This window comes from Stylophora pistillata, chromosome 10 (assembly GCF_964205215.1).
Source record: "Stylophora pistillata chromosome 10, jaStyPist1.2, whole genome shotgun sequence".
NCBI classification, from domain to species: Eukaryota; Metazoa; Cnidaria; class Anthozoa; order Scleractinia; family Pocilloporidae; genus Stylophora; species Stylophora pistillata.
The window spans coordinates 1,401,723-1,423,462 of record NC_142528.1 but is presented as its reverse complement, the minus strand read 5'-3'; the positions used below and the strand labels follow the sequence as shown (position 1 = coordinate 1,423,462).

Genomic DNA, 21,740 nt, shown 5'->3' with positions numbered 1-21,740 from the left:
TTCAGTGTTGCCATTACAATGGAAGTGTTCTTATAGTAACGTAAATTATTGGATCACACTGGAACGGAAAAGTCAGTCACTTGGAGTGTTCGAAATTTGTCGTACTGTGCTATTTTCTAAAGCCTGCTCACCATTGTATTTTTAGAAAGTAGAAACCTTTGATAGTCGGGTATTGACTGACTTCACTGCATTTGAGGATTACATTCGACAATAAGATATCTGAAACAAAATTGTGTTTTTGAACAGACACATGTTACTTTCATAAACTGTAGAATTGAGCTGACACTGAATCTTTTTGTTGGGAGATCTAAAAATCCCAGGAGAGGACAAAGTTTCTTTCCCATTCCCATAAGTTGAGTCGTTTTTCTCGTCAATTTATTCAAGATTGTTGTTCGGCGATCACAGGTGACGGTGAAAGGAAGAGAGTGCAGAATAAAGGAATTCCTTATGACCAAAGCTGATAAGTCAATTGAGTGATGCCCTGCAGAGCAATTTTCAAATGACTGGAATAAGTTATCGGGGATTTCATTGGCGTTGCCTTACTTCGCCCTGTTATTGGTCCACAAAACTCGCGCCGTTGAGATGACACACAGCGAATAATATCCGAGCGCTTGTGTTTGAACTGGAAATGAAATATCATCTAGTATAAAGTGATCTTTTCAAGAGGTACCACTCGGGTATTGTCATGCAGGCCTTACCTTGTACACAGCCATACAGTTCAACCCCCATTGATATCCAGTTCTGCCACTCTATTGGTTTAAAGCGAATGTAACGCGCAGTGATTGGTGGGTTAAGGTCGTGATAAACTATGGTATTCTGATCTGTGTTTCCATGAAAAACCTTTCAATCAACAACATAAAACATAACAGCCTTTCAATTAAATCTTTAATAAAGGCTATATTATGAATATCAGTTATTACGATGTAAAAATAGACCTCTCACTTATTCATGCACCATTCTTCTAGGCGTTCCCCTCGGGGGCCTCGATATTCTATATCATTTGTGGTGCATATTGCAAAGACTCTGCTAATGATGATCAAAAAAAATTATTTTCCTGCTTATATTAAACGGAAATCACGCGATACACGATAAATCAATTCTACCTTCGTAATGTTTTGTCCTGGGACTGTATAATTGTAGAACCTTCCTGTATTGTTGCCGTACTGCAGATTGTACTTCCTAACCCACTCCCTCCGGTGTCCATTACTACCTTGTGTTGCCACACGTATCACTTTTGTGTGCAGAACAACCAGATCAGCTTGGAGCCATTGATCCGTATCATTGCTTGCAGCTGCCCAAGATTCCGCTTTGTTAGGATGCACGAAGTAAAGTCTACCCTGGGCGGCAGAATGATTGGAATCTCTCTCTGAGGAGGCGCTTAACTGTCCATCAGAGATTTCACCGCTTTGCATACCGAGAAATCTTCCACATTCTGTTTTGGAAAGGTTTATAGACGATTTACAAAGCAGCTATAGGATAACCCAATAATTAATTAAGTGTAGTTTATATTAAGCTAAAACTGTCTTTAACATAATTCCAGAAACTTTCAACGAAATGAAAAACCTTAAAGAACTCCTATGATCAGATCAACTGTGGCGCGGAGTCCTTTACTGTCTCAAGCTTATTAGAGCAAAACTGCATATAGTTTCGTTCGAGGGAAATTTAGAAGCAATTTCTGGGACGCACCCGACAGTCATCGTCTTTGTTAACCACTTACGTTTTTTATGTTTTTAGTACGGCTGATTCAACTTTTAACTTTCAATTTTCTTCACCTAGTTTTTCTTGACAACGGGATCTTTTATTCGACACAATACAAAACAGAATCGATTGCTCAGTTTACGCAATTAGCCGGCTAGATACAATGAGTATCAGCATTGGAAGACAGCCGTCTTCCTTACCTTTCACACATCCATACAGTTCCACTCTCATTGATATCTTATCGTTCCACTTCAGTGGTAGGAAACGTATGTACCTTGCTGTGATTGGTGGGTTTAGGTCGTGATTAACAACACTGTTCTTGTCTGTGTTCCCACTAAACTTCTACATCAAGATAAATATCAAATAAATGCTGCTCGTTTTGTTTTAAAATGTACGTTACGTGCTTGCGTTGTATACATGAGAACTTGTTAACTACTATCTATAAAATAACATACTGCAATGATTTCACGAGTAAACCGATTCGATTTGACTCGTGAAATTCATCCCATACCACGCTAAGGTAAAACTAAGACGAGCTTTTTCTACAAATATCAATCTGAGATTAATCAAAAACTAGATAGATGAGAGTTATGAAATAGTTTGGATATATCAACAAAGTTGAAATGGCAAATTGGCCACCGTAACGATTACAAAAGCTGACGTTTCGAGCGTTAGCCCTTCGTCGGAGCAAATTGAGGGATTGTGGGTTGTGTGTGCTTTTAAAGGCAGCAAATGGAGCTACGTTATTGGTGGGAACATGGCAACGAGAAAAACAAGAATAAATTAGTGGAATGAAAAGCGTTCGTTGATCCCTGTGGGATTTAGACTGCCGGTTTGAAAGATGATCTTCCAAACCGGCAGTCTAAATCCCACAGGGATCAACGAACGCTTTTCATTCCACTAATTTATTCTTGTTTTTCTCGTTCCCATGTTCCCACCAATAACGTTGCTCCATTTTCTGCCTTTAAAAGCACACACAACCCACAATCCCTCTATTCGCTCCGACGAAGGGCTAACGCTCGAAACGTCAGCTTTTGTAATCGTTACGGTGGCCAATTTACCATTTCAACTTTGTTGATGATATATCCAAATTACTACGTTACTCCCACCGACGCAGCCCCAAACAGTTTCTTTCGAAACTATCAGCCTTTATTCAGATGAGAGTTATACCTGGGCAAAGAAAGTGGTAAAAAGTATGAAGCTATACGAACGTTTAATACATCGTAACAAATCGAGCAATGAAGCTCTGACTGCAAGGTGCTTATCCCAACAAAAAGTAATGCTTGTCCTAACCAACTACTCAAAGAACACATTGGAAAGTTCAAGTTAAGTTAAGTTATAATTTTGAATTTGCGGCGTACAATAAGCAGCCGTCACGTTTCAAAATATTCTTCTGCCTCGGATCTGTTTTACCTTAACTGGGGTTTGTCCTTGTTCCCTGTAGTACTGAAATCTCACTCCATAGTTGCTGTATTGTAGCTTGTACTTCTCCACCCAGTAACTGTTCTGATGGGATCCTTGTGTTGCTACTCGTGTTACTTTAGTGTGTTGAGCTGTGAGATCGAGCTGGAGCCACTGATTTGAATCAGTCCAATCAGCTATCCAAGTCTTCTTAGTGTCATGTAATCTTGTGTTTTTTAGGGTCTTCTGTATCCAGGATGAGACACTTATCTGCCTTTGTTTGATTGCACCACTTTCCATACCAAGTGTTTCTTGACAACCCAAATCTATTTCAAAACAAAAGGAAACTTTAAACTACCGAGTTAAAATATCAAAGTGTTGCAACTACTTATTATGCTGCTCCCGGTTAGCTCAATTGGTTAGAGCGCCGGATTATGTTGTGCGGGAGGTTGAGGGTTCGAGCCCCGGCCGGACCAATACTCATGGTCTTAAAATAAGCGAGGAGAATTTGCTACCTTTCTATAATCAAGAAATGGATATATATTCTAATCTTCTCGGATAAGGACGAACAAACCGTAGGCCACGTCTCCTGCAGAGGTAGGAGGCGTTAATTTCCCACGCACGAGATTACTGTGTGGTGGATGAGCTCCCCTGGGTGGGATGGGTGGGTGTTGGCCCTCAAAAGCCCCAATGGGGAGTGGTCAATTAACCTATGTATGTATGTATGTATGTATGTATGTATGTATGTACATGCCATTAGTAGATATTTTCCAATTTACGTAATCTGAGTAAAATTTTGGCTTCTGCCTCTATCGGGCGCCAGTTGTTCGAAGGTTAGATAACACTATCCAGTGGATAAATCCCTATCCTGTAAATTGCGCAGTATGTTTTGTTATCGCTTATCCGCTGGATAGCTATTTATCCGTTAGATAGCGTTATCCGCGCGCCCTTCATACAACTGAGCGAGCCCAGGTGTATTTTATTGGTCAGAAAAGATCTCCTTAATACTGTTAACGTGTCTGTGAGGGAATATTATTGTGAAGAGCTGGTGTATAATCTACCATTTAAGAGATCAAGAGCATCAGAGCTCTTTTCTCGTCTTATTAAGCATTTTCTCATGTAAAACTCTGAAAACCCTGCAATATAGGAAAACCTCGTTTTAATTATCTTTCTTCTGCCAAGCAGGGGATGGCCCATTTCTGAATTACCTTAAGCCTCTTTTGCGAAGCGATTTTTGGTGCTCATCCATTCATATGATGATAAGTTTCATTTATGTGCAAATTAAACTTATTTTCACAAGAATGGTTGAGCACCAGGCCTCGTTTTGAGAAAGAGGCCAAAGGTAATTCGCAAATGGCCTATTGATTGTTGACGTCCATACTTAGATCACATGGGGTGGAGTTTTGACATGAATTACCTCTGTTTCGAACTGAGTCGATACGAACCCTAAGGGAGCTAACTTTTACAGCAATGTTATAATGTCGTTCGCTCGCGATAAACAACAGCTATCAATTGAAATGTGTTGCTAAAACGTGGCTACTTGCTCGTAGGTCAGAACATTTCTAACACAGTCAACGAACCTAACTAGGAAAATGCTTGATCATTCGTGACGGTTAAGATCTTTCAAGAAATTTCCAATTACATCTCACGTAAAAACCTTACTTTAGGGAATTATAGAAGGTAATTCTTGCTGATACTGATTATATAGTCAGCTCATTATGGAGATCTTGATCCTGGGCATGCGTATCAAGACTTTATCAGGAGAGGTGTATCATCTTCAAGAATATATCAATATTTTGCAATATACCAGTTTGTGGTCGTTACCGGCGATGCTGAGCCCTGAGAGAAAAAGCTGCTCTATAACAGATATCCATAACAGACTGCTAATCCGGTTTTTAAAGATTGTCATTTTAATATATAAACCATTAAATGCCCATCCTCAAATGTTGAAGTGGACTACTAGATTCTCGTTCTACATAGTTACCTCTGATGGTATAAACCTGAAGAGCGTCCTTCCCACTCGAACCACACTTATTAGATCGCTTAAATGTTTTGATTTTCCGCGGCGCAGTAGCAGTTGCTTTACAGGTGTCATCATCGTCAAGTGCAAACATCCTGTAACCTTCCCTAATTGCTGCCACTGCGCATTTTGAAATGAAGCTCTCAAGCTGCGGAGAGTGACTTCTATTAAAGATGGAATCATTCCCCCACAATACACGAAACAAACGATACTTATCATCCAATTTGTAGCATCCAATACTTTTATGTCCTGAAAGAGTAAACAGCAGGCAGAACCGTTTAATGTCATAGCTATAATTAGTCTACATACCAAACATGTCAAGTGTGGGTATCGACATCGGCAGAAGGGAAAAACTTCCAAGCGATATTTTAGATTGGCAAATTTTTAGTAATCGATCAGCAAATGCAAGGGGGAGACGCATGAACCTTTCACAGCCAAAAGAATTTCGGCTGAAGTCGTCTCTTAACATCTCCAGAGTTAAATGCTGGTTTCATTTCAAAAAACTAAAAGTTCATTTAGACATTTTCGGGTAAGCAATCTTTCTTGTTTTGCAGAAGAAAGTTCCCGCAGAGAAGAATTCTGCGGGTAAAAAAAAGAAAAATAACACTACTTTTCAATGCAAAAACAAAGCGCCAGTTGGTAACAAGCCTAGAGGAGTAGGGTTTTTGATAGACTTGCTCACAAGTCGCGCTTTTGAGCGCGAAGCGCGTGCGAGCCGAAGCGAGCGAAAGCGCGGGTCCTACCACACCAGAACATAAAACCAAGCGAACAACTTTGAGAAAGTCTAGGTTTTTGACGGATTTTTTTTGTTGTGTCAGTTCCTTTGGGTTACATAAAACTCCGCTCGCAAAGATTTTGTAGGATTCAGGAAAAGGTCTACATGTGCAATGAATAAAGTATGCCAAAAGTTGTTCTCAACAGAAGTTGTGATCGCCTAGAACCGCAAAAGGTTGTTCTCAGAAAACACAGAAAAATCGTTGGTCCACAAAATTGTCATGCTGCGTATTATTTTCAACATAGCAAAACATTGTGTTTCACCATCACTCAAGCAGAAGTCTCCGATTTACCATCAAAAAAGGAAATAGACATCGCGGAGCCACAGTAGAAAAAGGGTGGACAATCCGCATATAAATTCAAGCAAATTTGATTGAAATAAGCCAGTCACTATATGCACAGAGTTCTTTTAAAAAGAGAAATATTTGCGTGAACAATGAATTCCTTATTAGAGTATGAGGTTATACGGAAATATCTGCGGAGCTGTTGAGGGTGATTTAATCCAAATCATGAGGCATGATTTATAATTCCAGTCTTGCGGGGCATTTCGTCGAAGGTATCAATGCTATACTACCGGGTAGATTAGCATGGATAACTTGCCATAAAATCTTACCCTTAATGTAATAGACATGATTGACTTGTTTCCCTCCTTTACCACCAGACGGGCATTTATCATATCCATGCTTTTGGAACGTCCTTATAGCCAAAGCACTGGCTTGGCATCGTCCACCATCTTGAACTGCAAAGATATGAAATCCTCGCTTCTCGGCAGCACGAAAACATTTGTCGATGGAATTATTCCTGGTCGAGTAGTTACCATCCAAGATATCACATTTTCCTTCCAACGTTTCTATGGCAGGACTGGTTGTATTGTCTCTAAAGCATCCAATTGACTCGTAGCGAGGTGACGCTTTTAAATAAAGTTGCAAGGTTTTCGTCAAAACTTGGATGATACGGTCACTATTCTCGGTCTATGATTTTCTTCTGCCATATGTGGGCTCATTCCCTCAGGTATTTTTTTAATCATCAAACCCTTCAGCCCCTAAGAATGACTAGCATTTAATTTCTCCTTAGAGTAGTATCGTTCTGGTCACGATTGCAAATTTTTTAATATAAAAGCCACAAGAATGTATATTTTTATTCCTTCTTTCCACGCACCCTCAGGACATGGAACAAACTTCCGAAAGATATTGCTGAAAGCATCTCTTTAGAGACTTTTAAAACTAAGATTTCCAAGTATTTTAACGAGAAACTTTAAACTGGTAAATATTATTTCTATTCTTGCTATTTTATACTTTTTGTATTTTTAACGTTGGTGTGATGTCTAACGACTTTACCGACGTATTTTAATGTAGATATGTAGATCGTCGCTAAATCAAACAATTTATGAGAATTAAGGAAGTGATCATCAACTTAAGAATCCTTTGATTGTCAAACAAATTCTCCTTGTCTGTGTCATTGGAAATATATAGAGAATAGTATGGAAAAAATACATATTCATCCTCAGGTGCAAAGGGTTAATTACAATCTCGTTCTGTAGTGAAATCGGAATTGTGATTATCCCGGCTATCTTTGAATCTGATTTAAACACTCAAAGTCGTCACTGCATAGATATCTTATAGTCTTAGAAATTAAAGATATGAGATGGAGAAATTTCACACCTGGTAAGAGAGAAGATGAATGAAGTAATAAAAAGAGCTGCGAGAGCCTGAAGAAAACCAAAGGGAACTGAGAATTTGACGAGCGTTTTCCATAGTATTTAGAACGACTTCCAAACATGCATTTGTTGAAAAAGGAATGTATCACATGCCTTTCTGATCTGTTAAATTTAGTGGCTTTTAGAAATTTGACTCGCTCAAATTCTTGAAGTACATTTAGCTCTGATTCTCCTCCGTCTCTCGAGGCGAGAGTGCGATTAAAAGCGTCACCCAAGTTAATTTCATTAAATTTTCTCTAAATAGTCCTATCTCCAATTTTTTACTTTATTTTCTTAAATAATACTCTCGAGTTTTAATGTATTCGTTATGTAACTTTGCTAGGAAACGAGGCTAGTCTCGCCCCAGGGCTTGGGGGAAGCAGAGCGGGAAAATCAGGTCGGCCATCTTGTGTTGTTATAGTGTCGCCTCCGCTAATTGTATCAAAGGAGGTTTATTAAACGTTACACTGGTGGCAGCGGTGGGATCCCGGACGAAATGGCTTCGAGGGAAATGCTGGAGGATGTTTTCGAGCGGTTAACCGAGCAGTTGAAGCTGGCAAACGCAACTTTGCGATCGACAAACGAGGAGTTTCGACAAACACAGGTGAGCCTTGAAGCGTTGGAGAAAGAACACAAACGAGTCGTCCAGCAGCTCGGCGAACTCAAGGAAAGGGAGTCCACACTAATCAGTGAGAGGGAAGAAGCGAGGGAATCGGCGAACAAAGCGTTGGAGAAGGTGTCGGAGATGGAAAGCAAGAACTTGCTTTTTAAGAGACAGTCGGCGAAATCGACTGTAGTGAAGCCCGAAAAAATTTCGGGTAGTGGAAACGACACAGACTTCCAGGCGTTTTTGGATCAGTTTGAAGTCTGTACGAGGATGAACGATTGGAGTGAAGAAGAAAAAGCAAATCAACTGGTTTTGTGCATGAAGCAGAAAGTACGCGTGGTCATGTCCCAACTGCCGTTGGACGACATGAACTCCTACCAGCGCATGGTCAATGCCCTACGCAAAAAAATCGGAATGCGTCAGGCCCTCGAAGCCGCCAAAGCTACGCTCAAGGGTCGACCAAGAAAGGTAGGAGAAACCTTGTTGGATTTGAGCATTAATATTAAACGCCTTTGTGGAGAGGCTTACCGACCTTGAGCCCAGCTAGTTTAGAGCAAGCTTGTATTGATCATTTCACTGATGCACTTGGGGCCTCACTTGAAAAAGATATGATTCACTCTAAGCCCTCGACATTAGATAAAGCCCTTTCAGAAGCTCTGAAGCTTGAAGCGTTGGAACTCAGAGCTATTAGAATGAGAGAGAGAGAGTTGTGAACGATGTGTCAACCAATGGGGGAGAAGTTCGTGAGGTGCTAAACTTACCCCTACCAGGCTGGGCCCCCGAGCTTTCAACCATGATTGCATCAGCTACAGCAAAAGCAGCAACTGAAGCGGTGGTTAATGCAATCCCTTCAAGGAGTGTGAGAGGAAACTACGCTCCTCCTCGACTCAGACAACCCAATGGCAGGGGTAGGGGATGTTGGTCATGTGGGTCTATGTATCATTTCCAGAGGAACTGCCCACAGGGAAACTTCCGCAGGGCGGGGGACAGATCGTAACCGTGAGTCGTTCTCCGCCCGGGGACCAAGTACCAGTGATATGCATTAGCTCCATCTAACCTAAAGTGTTCTTGCTCGACTGCAAGATCAAAGGAGTCCTTGTGAGTGCAGTGGTGGATTGTGGTAGCCCGATCTGCATTTTGAATAAGGAAGTGTTCAAACATATCAGCTTAAGTGACACCCTGGGGAAGGTCACATCCAAGATTGTGAGTGCTGAGGGCTCACAACTCAGTATCCTGGGAACTGTAGAGCTAGACACCACTCTCGAGGGGATAAGAGCTAAGCAGCTGTTTTATGTTTGCGACAATCTGAAGCAGAATGCCCTACTTGGGATGGACTTTTTACAAACCAATGGGTGCGTTGTTGACTTTAGTAGGGGAACCCTTCACGCTGGAAACGCACAGATAAAACTGAGCGGCGAATCTCTTTGGGAGGTGCACAGGGTGTCACTGGTAGAAACTGTTACCATACAACCAGATCAGAAGGTTCTTCCTGTTTTCCAAGTCAAAGGGGTGAATTTGGAAGGAATTCACGGGATTCTAGAATTCCTGGACAGGTTCTTTGAACGGTTCCCGATTGCGGTGCCCAGTTCTCTATCCTCGTTCAATAATGGAGAGAAAAAAAGATGACATGTTACCTGTGCAGTTACTTCCATTTCCTTGAAATCCATCTTTACACGTGCAGTTGTAAGATCCCAGAGTATTGTTACACTCAGCATTCACATCGCAGTCGTGCGTTCTGTCAGCACACTCATCTATGTCTAGAACAAGAGAAGCAAGAGCATAGAAATTCAGTTGTGTTATTTCTGCTTTTAATGGAGAGAAAATGAGATGACATGTTACCAGTGCAGTTAGTTCCATTTCCTTGAAATCCATCTTTACACGTGCAGTTGTAAGATCCCAGTGTATTGTTACACTCAGCATTCACATCACAGTCATGCGTTTTGTCAGCACACTCATCTATGTCTAGAACAAGAGAAGCAAGAGCATTCAAATTCACTTGTGTTATTTCTTCTTGTGATGGAGAGAAAATGAGATGACATTTTACCTGTGCAGTTAGTTCCATTTCCTTGAAATCCATTTTTACACGTGCAGTTGTAAGATCCCTGAGTATTGTCACAGTCAGTATTTATATCACATCCGTTTGTTCCATTCAAACACTCATGTGTGTCTAAGACAACAAAATGACTATCACTTGTATAACAAGGCTTTTTTTTAATTGTGCTGGCTGAAGTGTTTTGGCTTTCATACTTAGAATACTTACCAGTACAGTTTATATTATTTCGATAGTATCCTTCGTTACATCTGCACCTGTACGATCCGATTATGTCATTGCATGTCGCATTACCTCCACAGCCATGTTTACCAGTCAAACACTCGTCTATATCTGGAAGAAGAAAGTGATGAACATCATACATAGTTGGCTCCTTTTAGAAGATTTAAAAAGCTTTTCATTACGTTATATCTTTTCTTAATAATGGGGTCATGTCTGAATTTTGGCGTAACAGTTCGTACCCAGTTTCATTGAAAGTTACTTCAATAAAAAGAAACTGAGAAACTACAAGTGGCCTAGATATTGACAGGAGACACAAGGAAAAAATGTATCGAGAGCATGTGGGAATTAGGTCATGAACCCGCATCCAGTCGCCCTTTTCTTAATCAGATAGCTTATGCTATCCGTGATCCTTTTCACCGTAAACCTTAAAAGACAAAAGCTCTCAGCTATGATATTCTGTGACTATTAAAACTGTTGAGGTTCTAGCGATTGTTTGACACTCATCCCTTTCAAATAAGTCTGCCCAATCACCGAAACGAATTTCAACTTGGGGGAGGAGAGTGTGGAACTCGTCACTTATATTCAATGTTTCTGCCCTAATAAAAGTATGAGATTCCTTACCCTCATCACAATCATGGCCTTCAAATCCAGATCCATCAACACACAAACACTGATAATCTCTGTCTGTAAACCCAGCTTGGCATGTTGCGTTATTCTTGCAGGGATTTTTCGCGCAAGCATTCTTAAGGAGAAAAGGAAGAGAGAAACTTAAAATGGTATTTCGGCAGGCATGACAGGTTCCTCGCGTCTGTTCATTTATTCCCGTCGCAAGAAGGGAATTTTAAAGGAAAGGAGAGGTGGGTGAATCCTTTGGTCTCGTATCAAAGCTTTCCCGTGGTACGGAATTAGAATTGCCTAGTGGTTTTTACCTTGTCATTATGTAACTTAACGTATTACTACGTGGAGTGGAATAATATATAAATACAAATACAAATACAAATAAATACAAAGCTTTCCTGGACAAGGACGAGAGTATTACTTCTAGCTCTTAGAGTTAATCCTCACCTCAGCTCCGCGGTAAACATAACTTTTGTTTTTCACTAGGTCTCCATCGTGTTCAATGGTTGCATTATTCAGTTCACACTTGTGTTTTTCAGGCGCTTGCAATTGTTTTATCTTATGAAAGTTATAACTGACGCAGTTAGGTTCCAGGTAGCATTGTAGCATGCAGATATCCTCGTCAACCACGTCAACAGTTCGAACCGTGTGATTCTCGAGTCGATAGTCAAGTTTAGGAAAACTGGTAAACTTCAAATTGCGGCAATTACCTAGAGAAAAATTGTGTTAAGTTAGAAAGCTGCAATGTGACAAGCACTTCTACTTAAACAACAAACATATGAAATACATATATATGAGCTGCGGTTATGAAACGTATATGTGCACGATCCTTCGCAGTAAAGTACTATTTAAGCAATAGTGAAAATCAGACCTGAAAAAAAAAAAAAAAATTCAGGCCTGTACGGGATTCGAACCACTGACCTCTGCGATATTATTGCAGCGCTTCTACTTAAATTGGGACCTCGAACCGTGTGATTCTCGAGTCGGTAGTCAAGTTTAGGAAAACTGGTAAACTTCAAATTGCGGCAGTTACCTAGAAAAAAACCTCTGCGATACTAGTGCAGCACTTCTACTTAAATTGGGACTTTACAGCAGTGTTAGTGCTGTATGACTCTCGCTTTGGTTTGGCTTTTGTTTGGCTTTTGGCCTTAAGTTAAACACCAGTCGAGTTATTTTTATTTATATTACAATAATTTCATATTTAATACAATAATTTCATATTTATATTGCGCAAATTAACATGTGGATATGATCAAATGCAAATCACAACACTTTTCGGGGGACTTTGGCTGCACTGCATCAGCAGTTTACAAACAACCGAAGGAAACTTATTTGAAGATTCCCCCTCTCCCCCCAATTCCCAGTAAACAGGCCAGACCACATCAAAGTAATTTCGTGAGTGGATTCTTTAACATCCCCTTCCTAACCAAATTAACCAATTAATAGATGCAGGAGACGGGATCTACGGTTTATTCGTCGTTATCCCAGAAGACCACAATGTCCATCCATTTCTTGATATTATAGAAAGGTAGCGCATTCTCCTCAGTTATTTTAAGACCTTGAGTGTTGGTCCGGGCGGGGCTCGAACCATCGACCTCTACCTCCCGCGCAAAAGTCCAGCGCTCTAACCAATTGAGCTAACCGGGAGGTGGTTTCTGAATGATCATAGCAAATTTTAACTTCTTTTTGATGCGCTCAGCGATTGTGATCGATCGACTTATCCACGCCGAAGTCTATAAACTACTCGTGTTGGTATGTAGAGAGCATCACTTAATTATTTAATTAGGTCACACATGCTTGTTGGAGCTCCGACATTTTACGCAAATTTTATCATCTATGGTTGCTCATGGCCTTTTATTCAGGCATTAGTATCTTGCTATTGTGCCTAATGGTAACTGAGACACAAAATTGATTGGAGAAAACAAGATTCTACGTTGTTTCAGGTGGTCTTTCGCCAAAGACCAGACCGATCAGTGTGGAAGCCGAAGCCACAAAACCGTCTGCTTTTGCATTTTTTAAAATGCCTTCTCGGTCGCGGGCTATTGTCTCGCATTCGGATAAATCGTCCATCGTGGAATATCCGCATGCATGCCTCACGCTAAGCTGCCTTGGAAGTCAAATCAAATTCCCTCGCGAGCACTTGTCGTTCTTGTTGTCGATCAACTGTCGTCATAGTTCGTCGCGCTACATTGATAACACAAAGACAAAGTACGGAAAGTCCAGGATTCCGGATTACTCTAATAGTACGGCGACTTGCCAGCTGTTAATGGCCTGTGGCGACTTCCATCCACAACCGGGACCTACATTAACATCCACGAAACCAAAACCAAACTCATCGTCGATGCCAAAGTGTCCAGTTTGCGAGAAAACTGTACAGAGAAATCATAGACGCCTGGAATGTGAAAAATGCTTTGATTTAATTCATCTTCGTTGTGCTGGTGTAACAAGTTTTAACCATGTGAAGGCAAACTTTCCCTGAAAGTGGATCTGTTGTAACTGTGCGCTATCAATGCTGCCTTTCCATGGTCAATTTGATCTAGACCAATCAGGCCCGTCTGAGGCCTGTTACGAAATGCAAGCTAATGATGTTATATTAGAGACATTGATCGATAAATCCGGCTCGCTGAAGTTGATGCACTTGAATACGCAAAGTATGCTTTCGACATTTAATGAATTCGCTTTGACAGTCAACAAATACCCCCTTGATATCATAACTCTAAGTGAGACCTGGATGAAGAACAATAAGGATCTACTAGAATATGACTCACTCCCTGGTTTCTCAAAGGAATTTCGGAATTGGGACAATGTCAAGGGCGGTGGGGTGGGGGCATATATTCGAGACAATATCAAATACAAGCGACGAAAGGACATCGAGAACACCCAACCTGACATGGAACACCTCTGGCTGGAAATTCAAGGAAAGAACAAGCGCAGTAAACTTTTGGTGGGGAGTTTGTACCGGTCAGAAGCCATGCACAGACCTTCGGCATGGCTGGACAAGTTCGAACATCTCATTGGTTGCATTATTGCGCAGTGGGATGGTCTTCTCCTTCCTACAGGCGACGTGAATTTCGACCTATTGGGCATACAGGACGCCCCAACGCGGCGATATATTTCCCTACTTGACACCCTTAATGTCAAGAAAATCATTGACAAACCTATAAGATCAACAAGAACATCACGAACCTTACTGGATCACATTATTATCAATGATCCATCCAAAATAACATCCCATCGTGTGATATCGTGCAGTATTGTGAGTGACCACTATGGCCCCTTCGCGTGTGTAAACATCAGCGTAACTCGTTATCAGCCAAGATATAAGTACATCAGAAACCTGAAGAACTTAAATGAGACAGCTTTTTTAGAGGATCTCTCCGCACTACAATTTTCGGTAATAACATCAACTGATGACCCTGACGATCAATTAGAGACTCTCAACACCTTGTTTAACGACTGCCTTGAAAGGCACGCACCCCTCAGAAGGTGCCGTGTGACACGTCCTCCCGCCCCGTGGATGAATAACGAAAGAATACTTAACCTCCACTCACAAAGAGACAAACTGAGGCGAGAAGCGCATCAGTCAAATTCAGAATCTTCTTGGTCTGCTTTCCGGGAAGTGCGAAATAAAATAAAGAGCGCTATACGCAAAGCTCGTAAAGCTTTCATGGAAAAGGCTTTGCTGTGCAACAAGTCTAAGGAAGTCTGGCGCATGGCTCACCGCGTACTCCACCCCTGTCGACAGCCTTTAAGGTTCGACCCACACAAGCTTAATCTTCATTTTGCTACGATCGCAAGGGATACGCTTGATGTTGAATCGACCAACCAAGATGAACTCTTCCAGTTCATCCGCGGTCTTACGGATAAAGAGGGCGCCTTCCACCTGGAAAGTGTTACACAAAGAAAAGTCCTGCGAACCCTTAAACAACTGCGCAGTGACGGTTCGACTGGACCCGACCAATTGCCTGCCCAGTTTGTAAAGCTGGCCCGCCCACTCACAACTAACATCAATAACTCTATTTCAAAGTCGTACTTCCCGCATGCCTGGAAACTCGCGTGTATCAGCCCCATTCCAGAAGTTGACACACCTGTCTCGGAAGATCACTTGCGTCCAGTGTCGATTCTTCCCGTACTTTCTAAGGTATTTGAGAAGCTTGTTGCTTCCCAAATGACTGATTTCTGCACTAGGGAATCTCTCCTTAGGGACACTATCTCGAGCTTTCGTAAGGGGCATTCGACCTCTATGGTACTCTTAGGTATAAGGGACGACCTATTGAGTGCCATGAAAACGAAAGAGGTAACTCTTACGGTATTAGCAGACTTTTCGAAAGCATTTGATACCGTTTGTTTTAAAACGGCGATAACCAAGTTGCATCACCCCGGTTTTTCAAAGTATGTCCTCGAATGGCTGGCTAATTATCTATGCGGCAGGAGACATTACGTTCAAATTGATGATCGCAAATCGTCACCCGTGCTCTCCGAATTTGGAGAGGCTCAATCCTTGGACCAATGTTGTTCATCTCTACGTCGCGGATCTTCAAGATATTCTTCCACCTACAATCAAAAGTTTCCAATATGCCGACGATACAACATTATACTCTAGCTGTTCTACACCGCAGATCGCATCTCAAGCGGAAAGCATGAATGCAACCCTGGCAGGCCTCGGCGCCTAGTTAAATGATTCAAACCTGGCCCTTAACTCTAAGAAAACCAAGGCCATTCTTATCTCAACTCCACAGATGGCTCATGTACATTCTCTCGGAAATCTGGAGTTGGGATTAGAAATCTCCGGTAAACCACTGGAACGTATTAATATTACCAAACTCCTGGGAGTTCACAATGACTCAAATCTTAAGTGGGAGTTTCATATCAATTCTATTCTTAAATCTTGTTATGCGACTCTGAGAACCTTAAGAGAAATAAGGAACTTTACTAATTTTAAACTACGGAAACATTTGGTACAAACATTAATTCTGTCTAAAATAAGCTACTGTAACATTGTTTTTTATCCACTACCAAAGTTCCTCTCAGCTAGACTACAAAGGCTCCAGTTCGCTATGGCTTGTTTCATCACTTGTAAATACGTAAACAGTATATCTACCATTTTGGATCTTGGCTGGTTACCTATCCTGGAGTTAAGGGACTACTCGCTACTAAAGACTATTTTAAAAGCACTGTATTCTGATAACTGACCCTCCCATTTAAATTTGCACGTCGTAAAACCCGTTAGGCATCTCCGTTCCAGTGTTGCTCCAAGGTTTTATGTTCCATTTGTACAAGGCACCTTTCAGCATTCAGCAGCCATGATTTTTAACGAATTGCCAGCAAATATAAGGATTGCACAGATTTTAAAGAATACTGCAGGCTCTGCAAGGCGTTCTTAAAGGCGTGCGCTTTGTCTTCCTTGTAAAGACATTGAAACAACCACCACCACCAACCAATATATTCTGCATATTTACTTTCATGTATGGTTTTTATTACAGTTTAGTTAGTCATTATAATTTAGTTTTAATATTAAATATTAGTATCGTAGGCCTTCACAGATGAAGAGCCACACCTTTTTATGTGGATATACTGTGAATAAACCGTTATTATTATTGTTATTATTATTATTATTTTTAATACTATTAGTCGTGTTTATCACGTACGTAATAACGGTCGTCTAGTCCGAGCTTGTTGAGTTCGTTAAGAAAGATTACGTTTTCGAGGAGCTTATTGTTTGGTCTCAGCTCAAAACTCATTTCATGAAAAGCGTGTGTTGTTGTGTAGCGTGACTTTAGATTTTAACTATACTGCGTATTATGCAGGTGCTGGGTTTTTATCTCTAAAAATGTAACAAAAGTTTACTTCCACAGTGTGGATCACCAGGAGGCAAAACGCTGAAATGTATGCTCGAGCATGCACATTGTAACTGGACAGAAGACATGTTATTTGGCACGTTTATCGATTATCCTATGATTTCCAGAATATTCTTGTTTAGTCCTTTAGGAAAGTTCTAGTAGTTCCGGCATGAGTAAGTGACGTCTATTTATCGAAACTCGAGTTGTTTACTGTAAATTCTGGAAAATTCTATGATGTAATATTACTAAAAATAGTCGCGTTGTAAATCTGTAGAATCTTCTAGAAAGATTGTGGGGAACTATGTAAGAAGGTGCAGTAGGTTGTTTCGTTTAGAGGAAAAAGAAGAAAAAGAAGAGAAAAAGATAAAGGAAATAAAGGAGTTAGTGAAAACAATTCATTTCAAGGTTTATAACGAAACCAGTATCAGCGTAATTGAGTATACGGGAACAAGAAATCCTGAAATGTCACATTTTGGTCTAGTGAAGTGAAATAGGATAAAAGGAAACATGCGACTCCTTTTCAGAGTCTGATTTCGAAATAGCAATTGATAGCAAAACTTGAAAAACTATGCAGGAAAATAGAAAACCTTGTGCTGTTGTAGGAGTGTTCGAAAAGCTTCTTTTTCTTTAATTATTCTGGACATGCCATAGGGGCGAAGAGGGCATTTTCACATCATCTTCTTTTAAAGCGTGTTTTCGAAAATTTACGTTTTCGATCGACAGCTATATTATCCAGATTTGTGTTGATGGTAGGTTATACTGTAAGAATTAGTTTGCTTTTTCGGCCAAATTTACCCCACTAAGTGAAAGTGCGGACTCAAAGTTAGGTGTTGAATTCGATTTAGCCTGAGGCCGCTAAATTTTCCTGTCAGTCAAAACAGGATGTCTACATCAATTAATGATGAATCCTTTTCAAAAATCCATCCTCTGTAGTGAACACGTCAATGGTTTTCTATCACACAGAATCTTTTCCTGTATTCAAAAAATGCTAACATCTTTATTTACATCAAAGTTATATAACGTTTATATCGTTTTTGAGAACAGTGAGGAAAATTTACTGACATCACTGTTCATAAATTTCCGATCTTATTTCGCAATACTGATGCAGCCGGACATTCATTGTTGTATTACTCAGATATTTACTATCGCTAGGTTTTCAAAACCCGTCCACAGTTCACAGTGAAACCTTTATTTGACGAAAAAAAGACTGCGCTACCGAGTTAAAGTTGCTTTGATACCACCACACAGTCTGAAAACGGTCTGTCTTGAGATTCGTGTCAAATCGTACAAAGCAGTGTCGTCTTTGCCATCTCTGTTCTCGCGCTTGAAGAACTTTTAAACCTGACTGCATTGTTTTAAAAATAAAAAATCTTAAGGAACTCCATGAATCGACCGCCAACAATCTCAACAGGAGTGCATAAAAGTTTGTTTAAAATTTTTTTTTTCGTGAAACCAACTGTTAAGCTTGAAAAGTTATTTTTAGGAAGTAACAACGAATGGATATATTTAAGAAGGTAAGATTTGTCAAATAGCCGAGTTTTACCACAAATAAAAGGTTAAGCCTAACGGCCGTTTAAAAGCTCGGCTGCTTTTTCTTTTCTCTTCAATTTTTTCCACAAATGTTATTTTTAAGACTATGTTACATGGCTTGGAAAGTTTCGCTTCTCTGTCAAGTTTTCATTTGATTCAGCCGAACCATTTTAGTTGAGTTCAATAAGTATTCCCATTTGTTTTAAAATTCGAAGATCTGCCAGTGGTCACTTATCCATCGTGTGGCATCGAAAAGTCGAGAACTTTTATGGACAGCATTGCAGAGACGTGTTTAATTATTCTGAGTTAAACTTTCCCTTTTGGCTGATCCAAAAACCATATTCCCTTAAAATTTTATTCTCAACTTCTTATGAAATGCGTAGGTTGTATATATTGTGCTTGTCCAGGACCAAAACTATTTACTTGAAATAACTTTAATGTCTTTAATACTTCTTGAAGAAGCCTGTGTGAATATTTCAAGACTTAGTTATGCTAATAAGGATAATAAAAATGCAACGTAATGACTTGGTAAACTTTTAAAAAGTACTCAGACATGAGTTAGGACATAACTGTAGGAAAATATCACCTTGTCCTTCTGGTATTAAGGAAGCCAAAACGGCGAGAATGAAGCAGTAGAATACAAAGAGCATGTTTGCTAGAAAATGCCCGCTGTACTTACGGCGAATTACGGCGAGTTTTTCAACCTTATGCCGGAGAAATATCAGACAAATTGAGACAGCTGAAGTTTAATATGCGTTGAAATACACAACCTTCTCTGTTTAATTATGGGGTTGTCAGTGGTTGCCACAATTGAATAAGTTTCTCTGGGATGTAGTTGGTTGGTGAAAGTCGATTATACTTAATGCATATTGATGGCCTTCAATTTGAATTTTAGGGAAAGTTGTCCTTTATGTGTTTTTCTATTCTGGTTTAGTTATCTCTGTAGGGGTGCAATGTATGGCGATAAGTTACTTGAAAACGTTTTAACAAATATTTCTACGCTCTTCTTATCTACCCAAACTTGACCGCAAAATAAAGACGACCAAACCATCAACTAAACATTTAGAACTTTCATACAAAATCCTGAAGTAACACAGAAATTCTTCAGACGGTAGAAACTTGTTTGAAAGCCTCATTGGCCTTTCGGTTCTATATAGTTCCTGGGATATCCCGTATATCCCTGACAGCATTATTTTTGAAAAAAAAAAACATCTCAAGGAACTCAACGAATCGACGATGAACAATCTCCGTTTTAATCAAACAGGATTGCATAAAATTTTTTTAACAAAAATCTTCTTGAAAACCACCTGTTTAGCTTGAGAAGCCCCGGCTCTTTAGGAAGTAACAGTGAATGGATTTATGTATGTATGTATGTATGTATGTATGTATGTATGTATGTATGTATATATGTATGTATGTATGTATGTATGTATGTATGTGAAGTAAAATTGTGTTCCAAGCTTAGTTTCTTTTCTCCAGACGCAAAGTTTCAATCCACAAAGTCCTCAGATTTTACCAACAGCCAAGTATTAATACAAATAACACGTTTAAGCCCAAAGTTAAAAGCATTGGTGCTTTTCCTTTTCTCTATATTTTTTCTCTTCAGGTAGGGTTTGAAAATTAAAAATTTTTCACGAAACGTTAGTTCGCTTGTATTGACGATACAAAGGACCTCCAGTGATAATTTCGCTATCACGTGGCATCGAAAATTTTAAAACGTGCATAGACAGCGTTGTAGAGACGTGATTAATCATTCTACCGTATACTCTCTTTTTGCTACTCCAAAAATCATGTTCCCCATATTCTTCATCTTGTTGCTCGTAAATAATTTGTTGTAAAATGAATTCGGCAAATGTTGAACGTACTGTAAAATTTGAATAAAGGCTGATAGTTTCGAAAGAAACTGTTTAGGGCTGCGTAGGTGGGGGTAACGAAATAATTTGGATATATCAACAAAGTTGAAATGGTAAATTGGCCACCGTATGTGGCCAATTTACCGGTGGCCAATTTACCATTTCAACTTTGTAAAATTTGAAGGTTACTTCATACCATCCAAAGGAGAAAACTATTTGTCATGATTGGAGTAATTTGTTATACCTAGCAACACTGGAAGTTTGTGTGAATATTTCAAGGCTTTGTTATGTTAATAAGGATATTAACAATCTATAATAATAAATTTTTAAATAGTACTCAGACTTGAACCAGGACAAAATTATAGGAAAATCTCACTTTTTCTTCTGCAGGTATCAGAGAAGCCAAAACGGCGAGAACGAAGCAGTAGAATGCAAAGAGCATGTTCCCAGAAAATGCCCGTTATAATTTTCTCGAGTCAGGCAATTTGAGCTAGCTGAAGTTTAATCTGCGCTCAAATACACCTCATTCTTTCTTTATTTATAAGGTTGTCAAGGGTCATTTCTTATGACTCTTTCCCCTTGTTATGTTGAGTTGGAGAACCCAATGCAGCCGTTCTTAGCGTTCAGCGCGCGAAAAGTTGTTTGTATTTTCGATCAAAGTGTCAGGAAATATGCTTAGTAATGTTAGATTGTAGTTGTACCTTTTTATTCAGCGGTCGCCACATGTACCTGTTCAGACACAAAAGGTACTCGAGTACCATACCGTAAAAACGACATTTGGTAAATTCTCGCTTGTGCAACTTGAAGTTTGTTTGAATCTTTTCTTCTTTGGAAGCTTTGCTAACATGGTTTGTGTATAGAGATTACTCCGCGTTTACGATTTTTATTTACGAATTAAGCAGTATAAGCCCTCAAGGATTTCATGGTAATTCAAACTCCTAAGTTTACAAGGCCAACCAAGGGGAAATATACATTAAATTTTAATTTTACAGGTATTTGTATAGTTTCTCTTTACGGTTTCTGGAAGCTTCACCGTCAACCGTCCTTTCGATCTTCGGCTAACCATTGGTGCTACAATTACTTTTATATTTATCTATTATTCCAAAAAAAAAAAATTAAATTTAGCCTGACCAACATAACTCTAAAAGTGGTTAAATGAGTGCGAAGAAAATTTGAACGTTCCCTCTTACTTTTTCCAACGCTTTTTTCTAAAATCTGCTATCCGAGTTTGCATGCCGACCTAGGCAGGAGTAAAAAAACATCACCATGCTTTGAAAAATTTATCTACAGTCACAAAGACACGCGGGAGGTTGCAAGACCTGTCAAGGAGTTACAAACAAATCCCGATGTTTTGCTAGATTTCACTAAACTCACAAAGACATACAGGAAGTTGCAAGTCCTGTGCAAGAGTCATATACAAATTCCGATGGT

General features: G+C 39.8%; 3 protein-coding genes across 3 annotated transcripts in view; 1 reads left to right on the top strand and 2 right to left on the bottom strand.

Moving 5' to 3' along the window:
• LOC148721252 (QRFP-like peptide receptor) overlaps positions 1–21,740 on the top strand; it is a 65,228-nt gene that overhangs the window by 31,220 nt on the left and 12,268 nt on the right. The window lies entirely within an intron of this gene.
• The window catches only part of LOC148721253 (uncharacterized), a 34,237-nt gene that overhangs the window by 2,133 nt on the left and 10,364 nt on the right, over positions 1–21,740 (bottom strand). The window lies entirely within an intron of this gene.
• Positions 183–13,156, bottom strand: LOC148721255 (uncharacterized). Its single transcript, XM_088736038.1, has 12 exons — positions 13,054–13,156; positions 11,534–11,796; positions 11,090–11,210; positions 10,036–10,158; positions 9,831–9,953; positions 6,507–6,803; positions 5,084–5,368; positions 3,112–3,425; positions 1,899–2,040; positions 1,104–1,432; positions 699–840; positions 183–481 (listed from the first exon to the last, which is right to left on the bottom strand). The coding sequence occupies exons 1-12, from the start codon at positions 13,154–13,156 to the stop codon at positions 183–185; spliced, it is 2,541 nt and encodes an 846-aa protein (XP_088592164.1).

What these genes read in the sequence shown, in the direction of transcription:
- LOC148721255 (XM_088736038.1), bottom strand. Translation starts at nt 13,156, where the DNA reads ATGGACGATTTATCCGAATGCGAGACAATAGCCCGCGACCGAGAAGGC. An exon ending in AGGCCATGATTGTGATGAGG is followed by an intron (nt 10,159 to 11,089) that starts GTAAGGAATCTC and finishes CTCTTGTTCTAG; the next exon opens with ACATAGATGAGTGTGCTGAC. An exon ending in AAATGGAACTAACTGCACTG is followed by an intron (nt 9,954 to 10,035) that starts GTAACATGTCAT and finishes CTCTTGTTCTAG; the next exon opens with ACATAGATGAGTGTGCTGAC.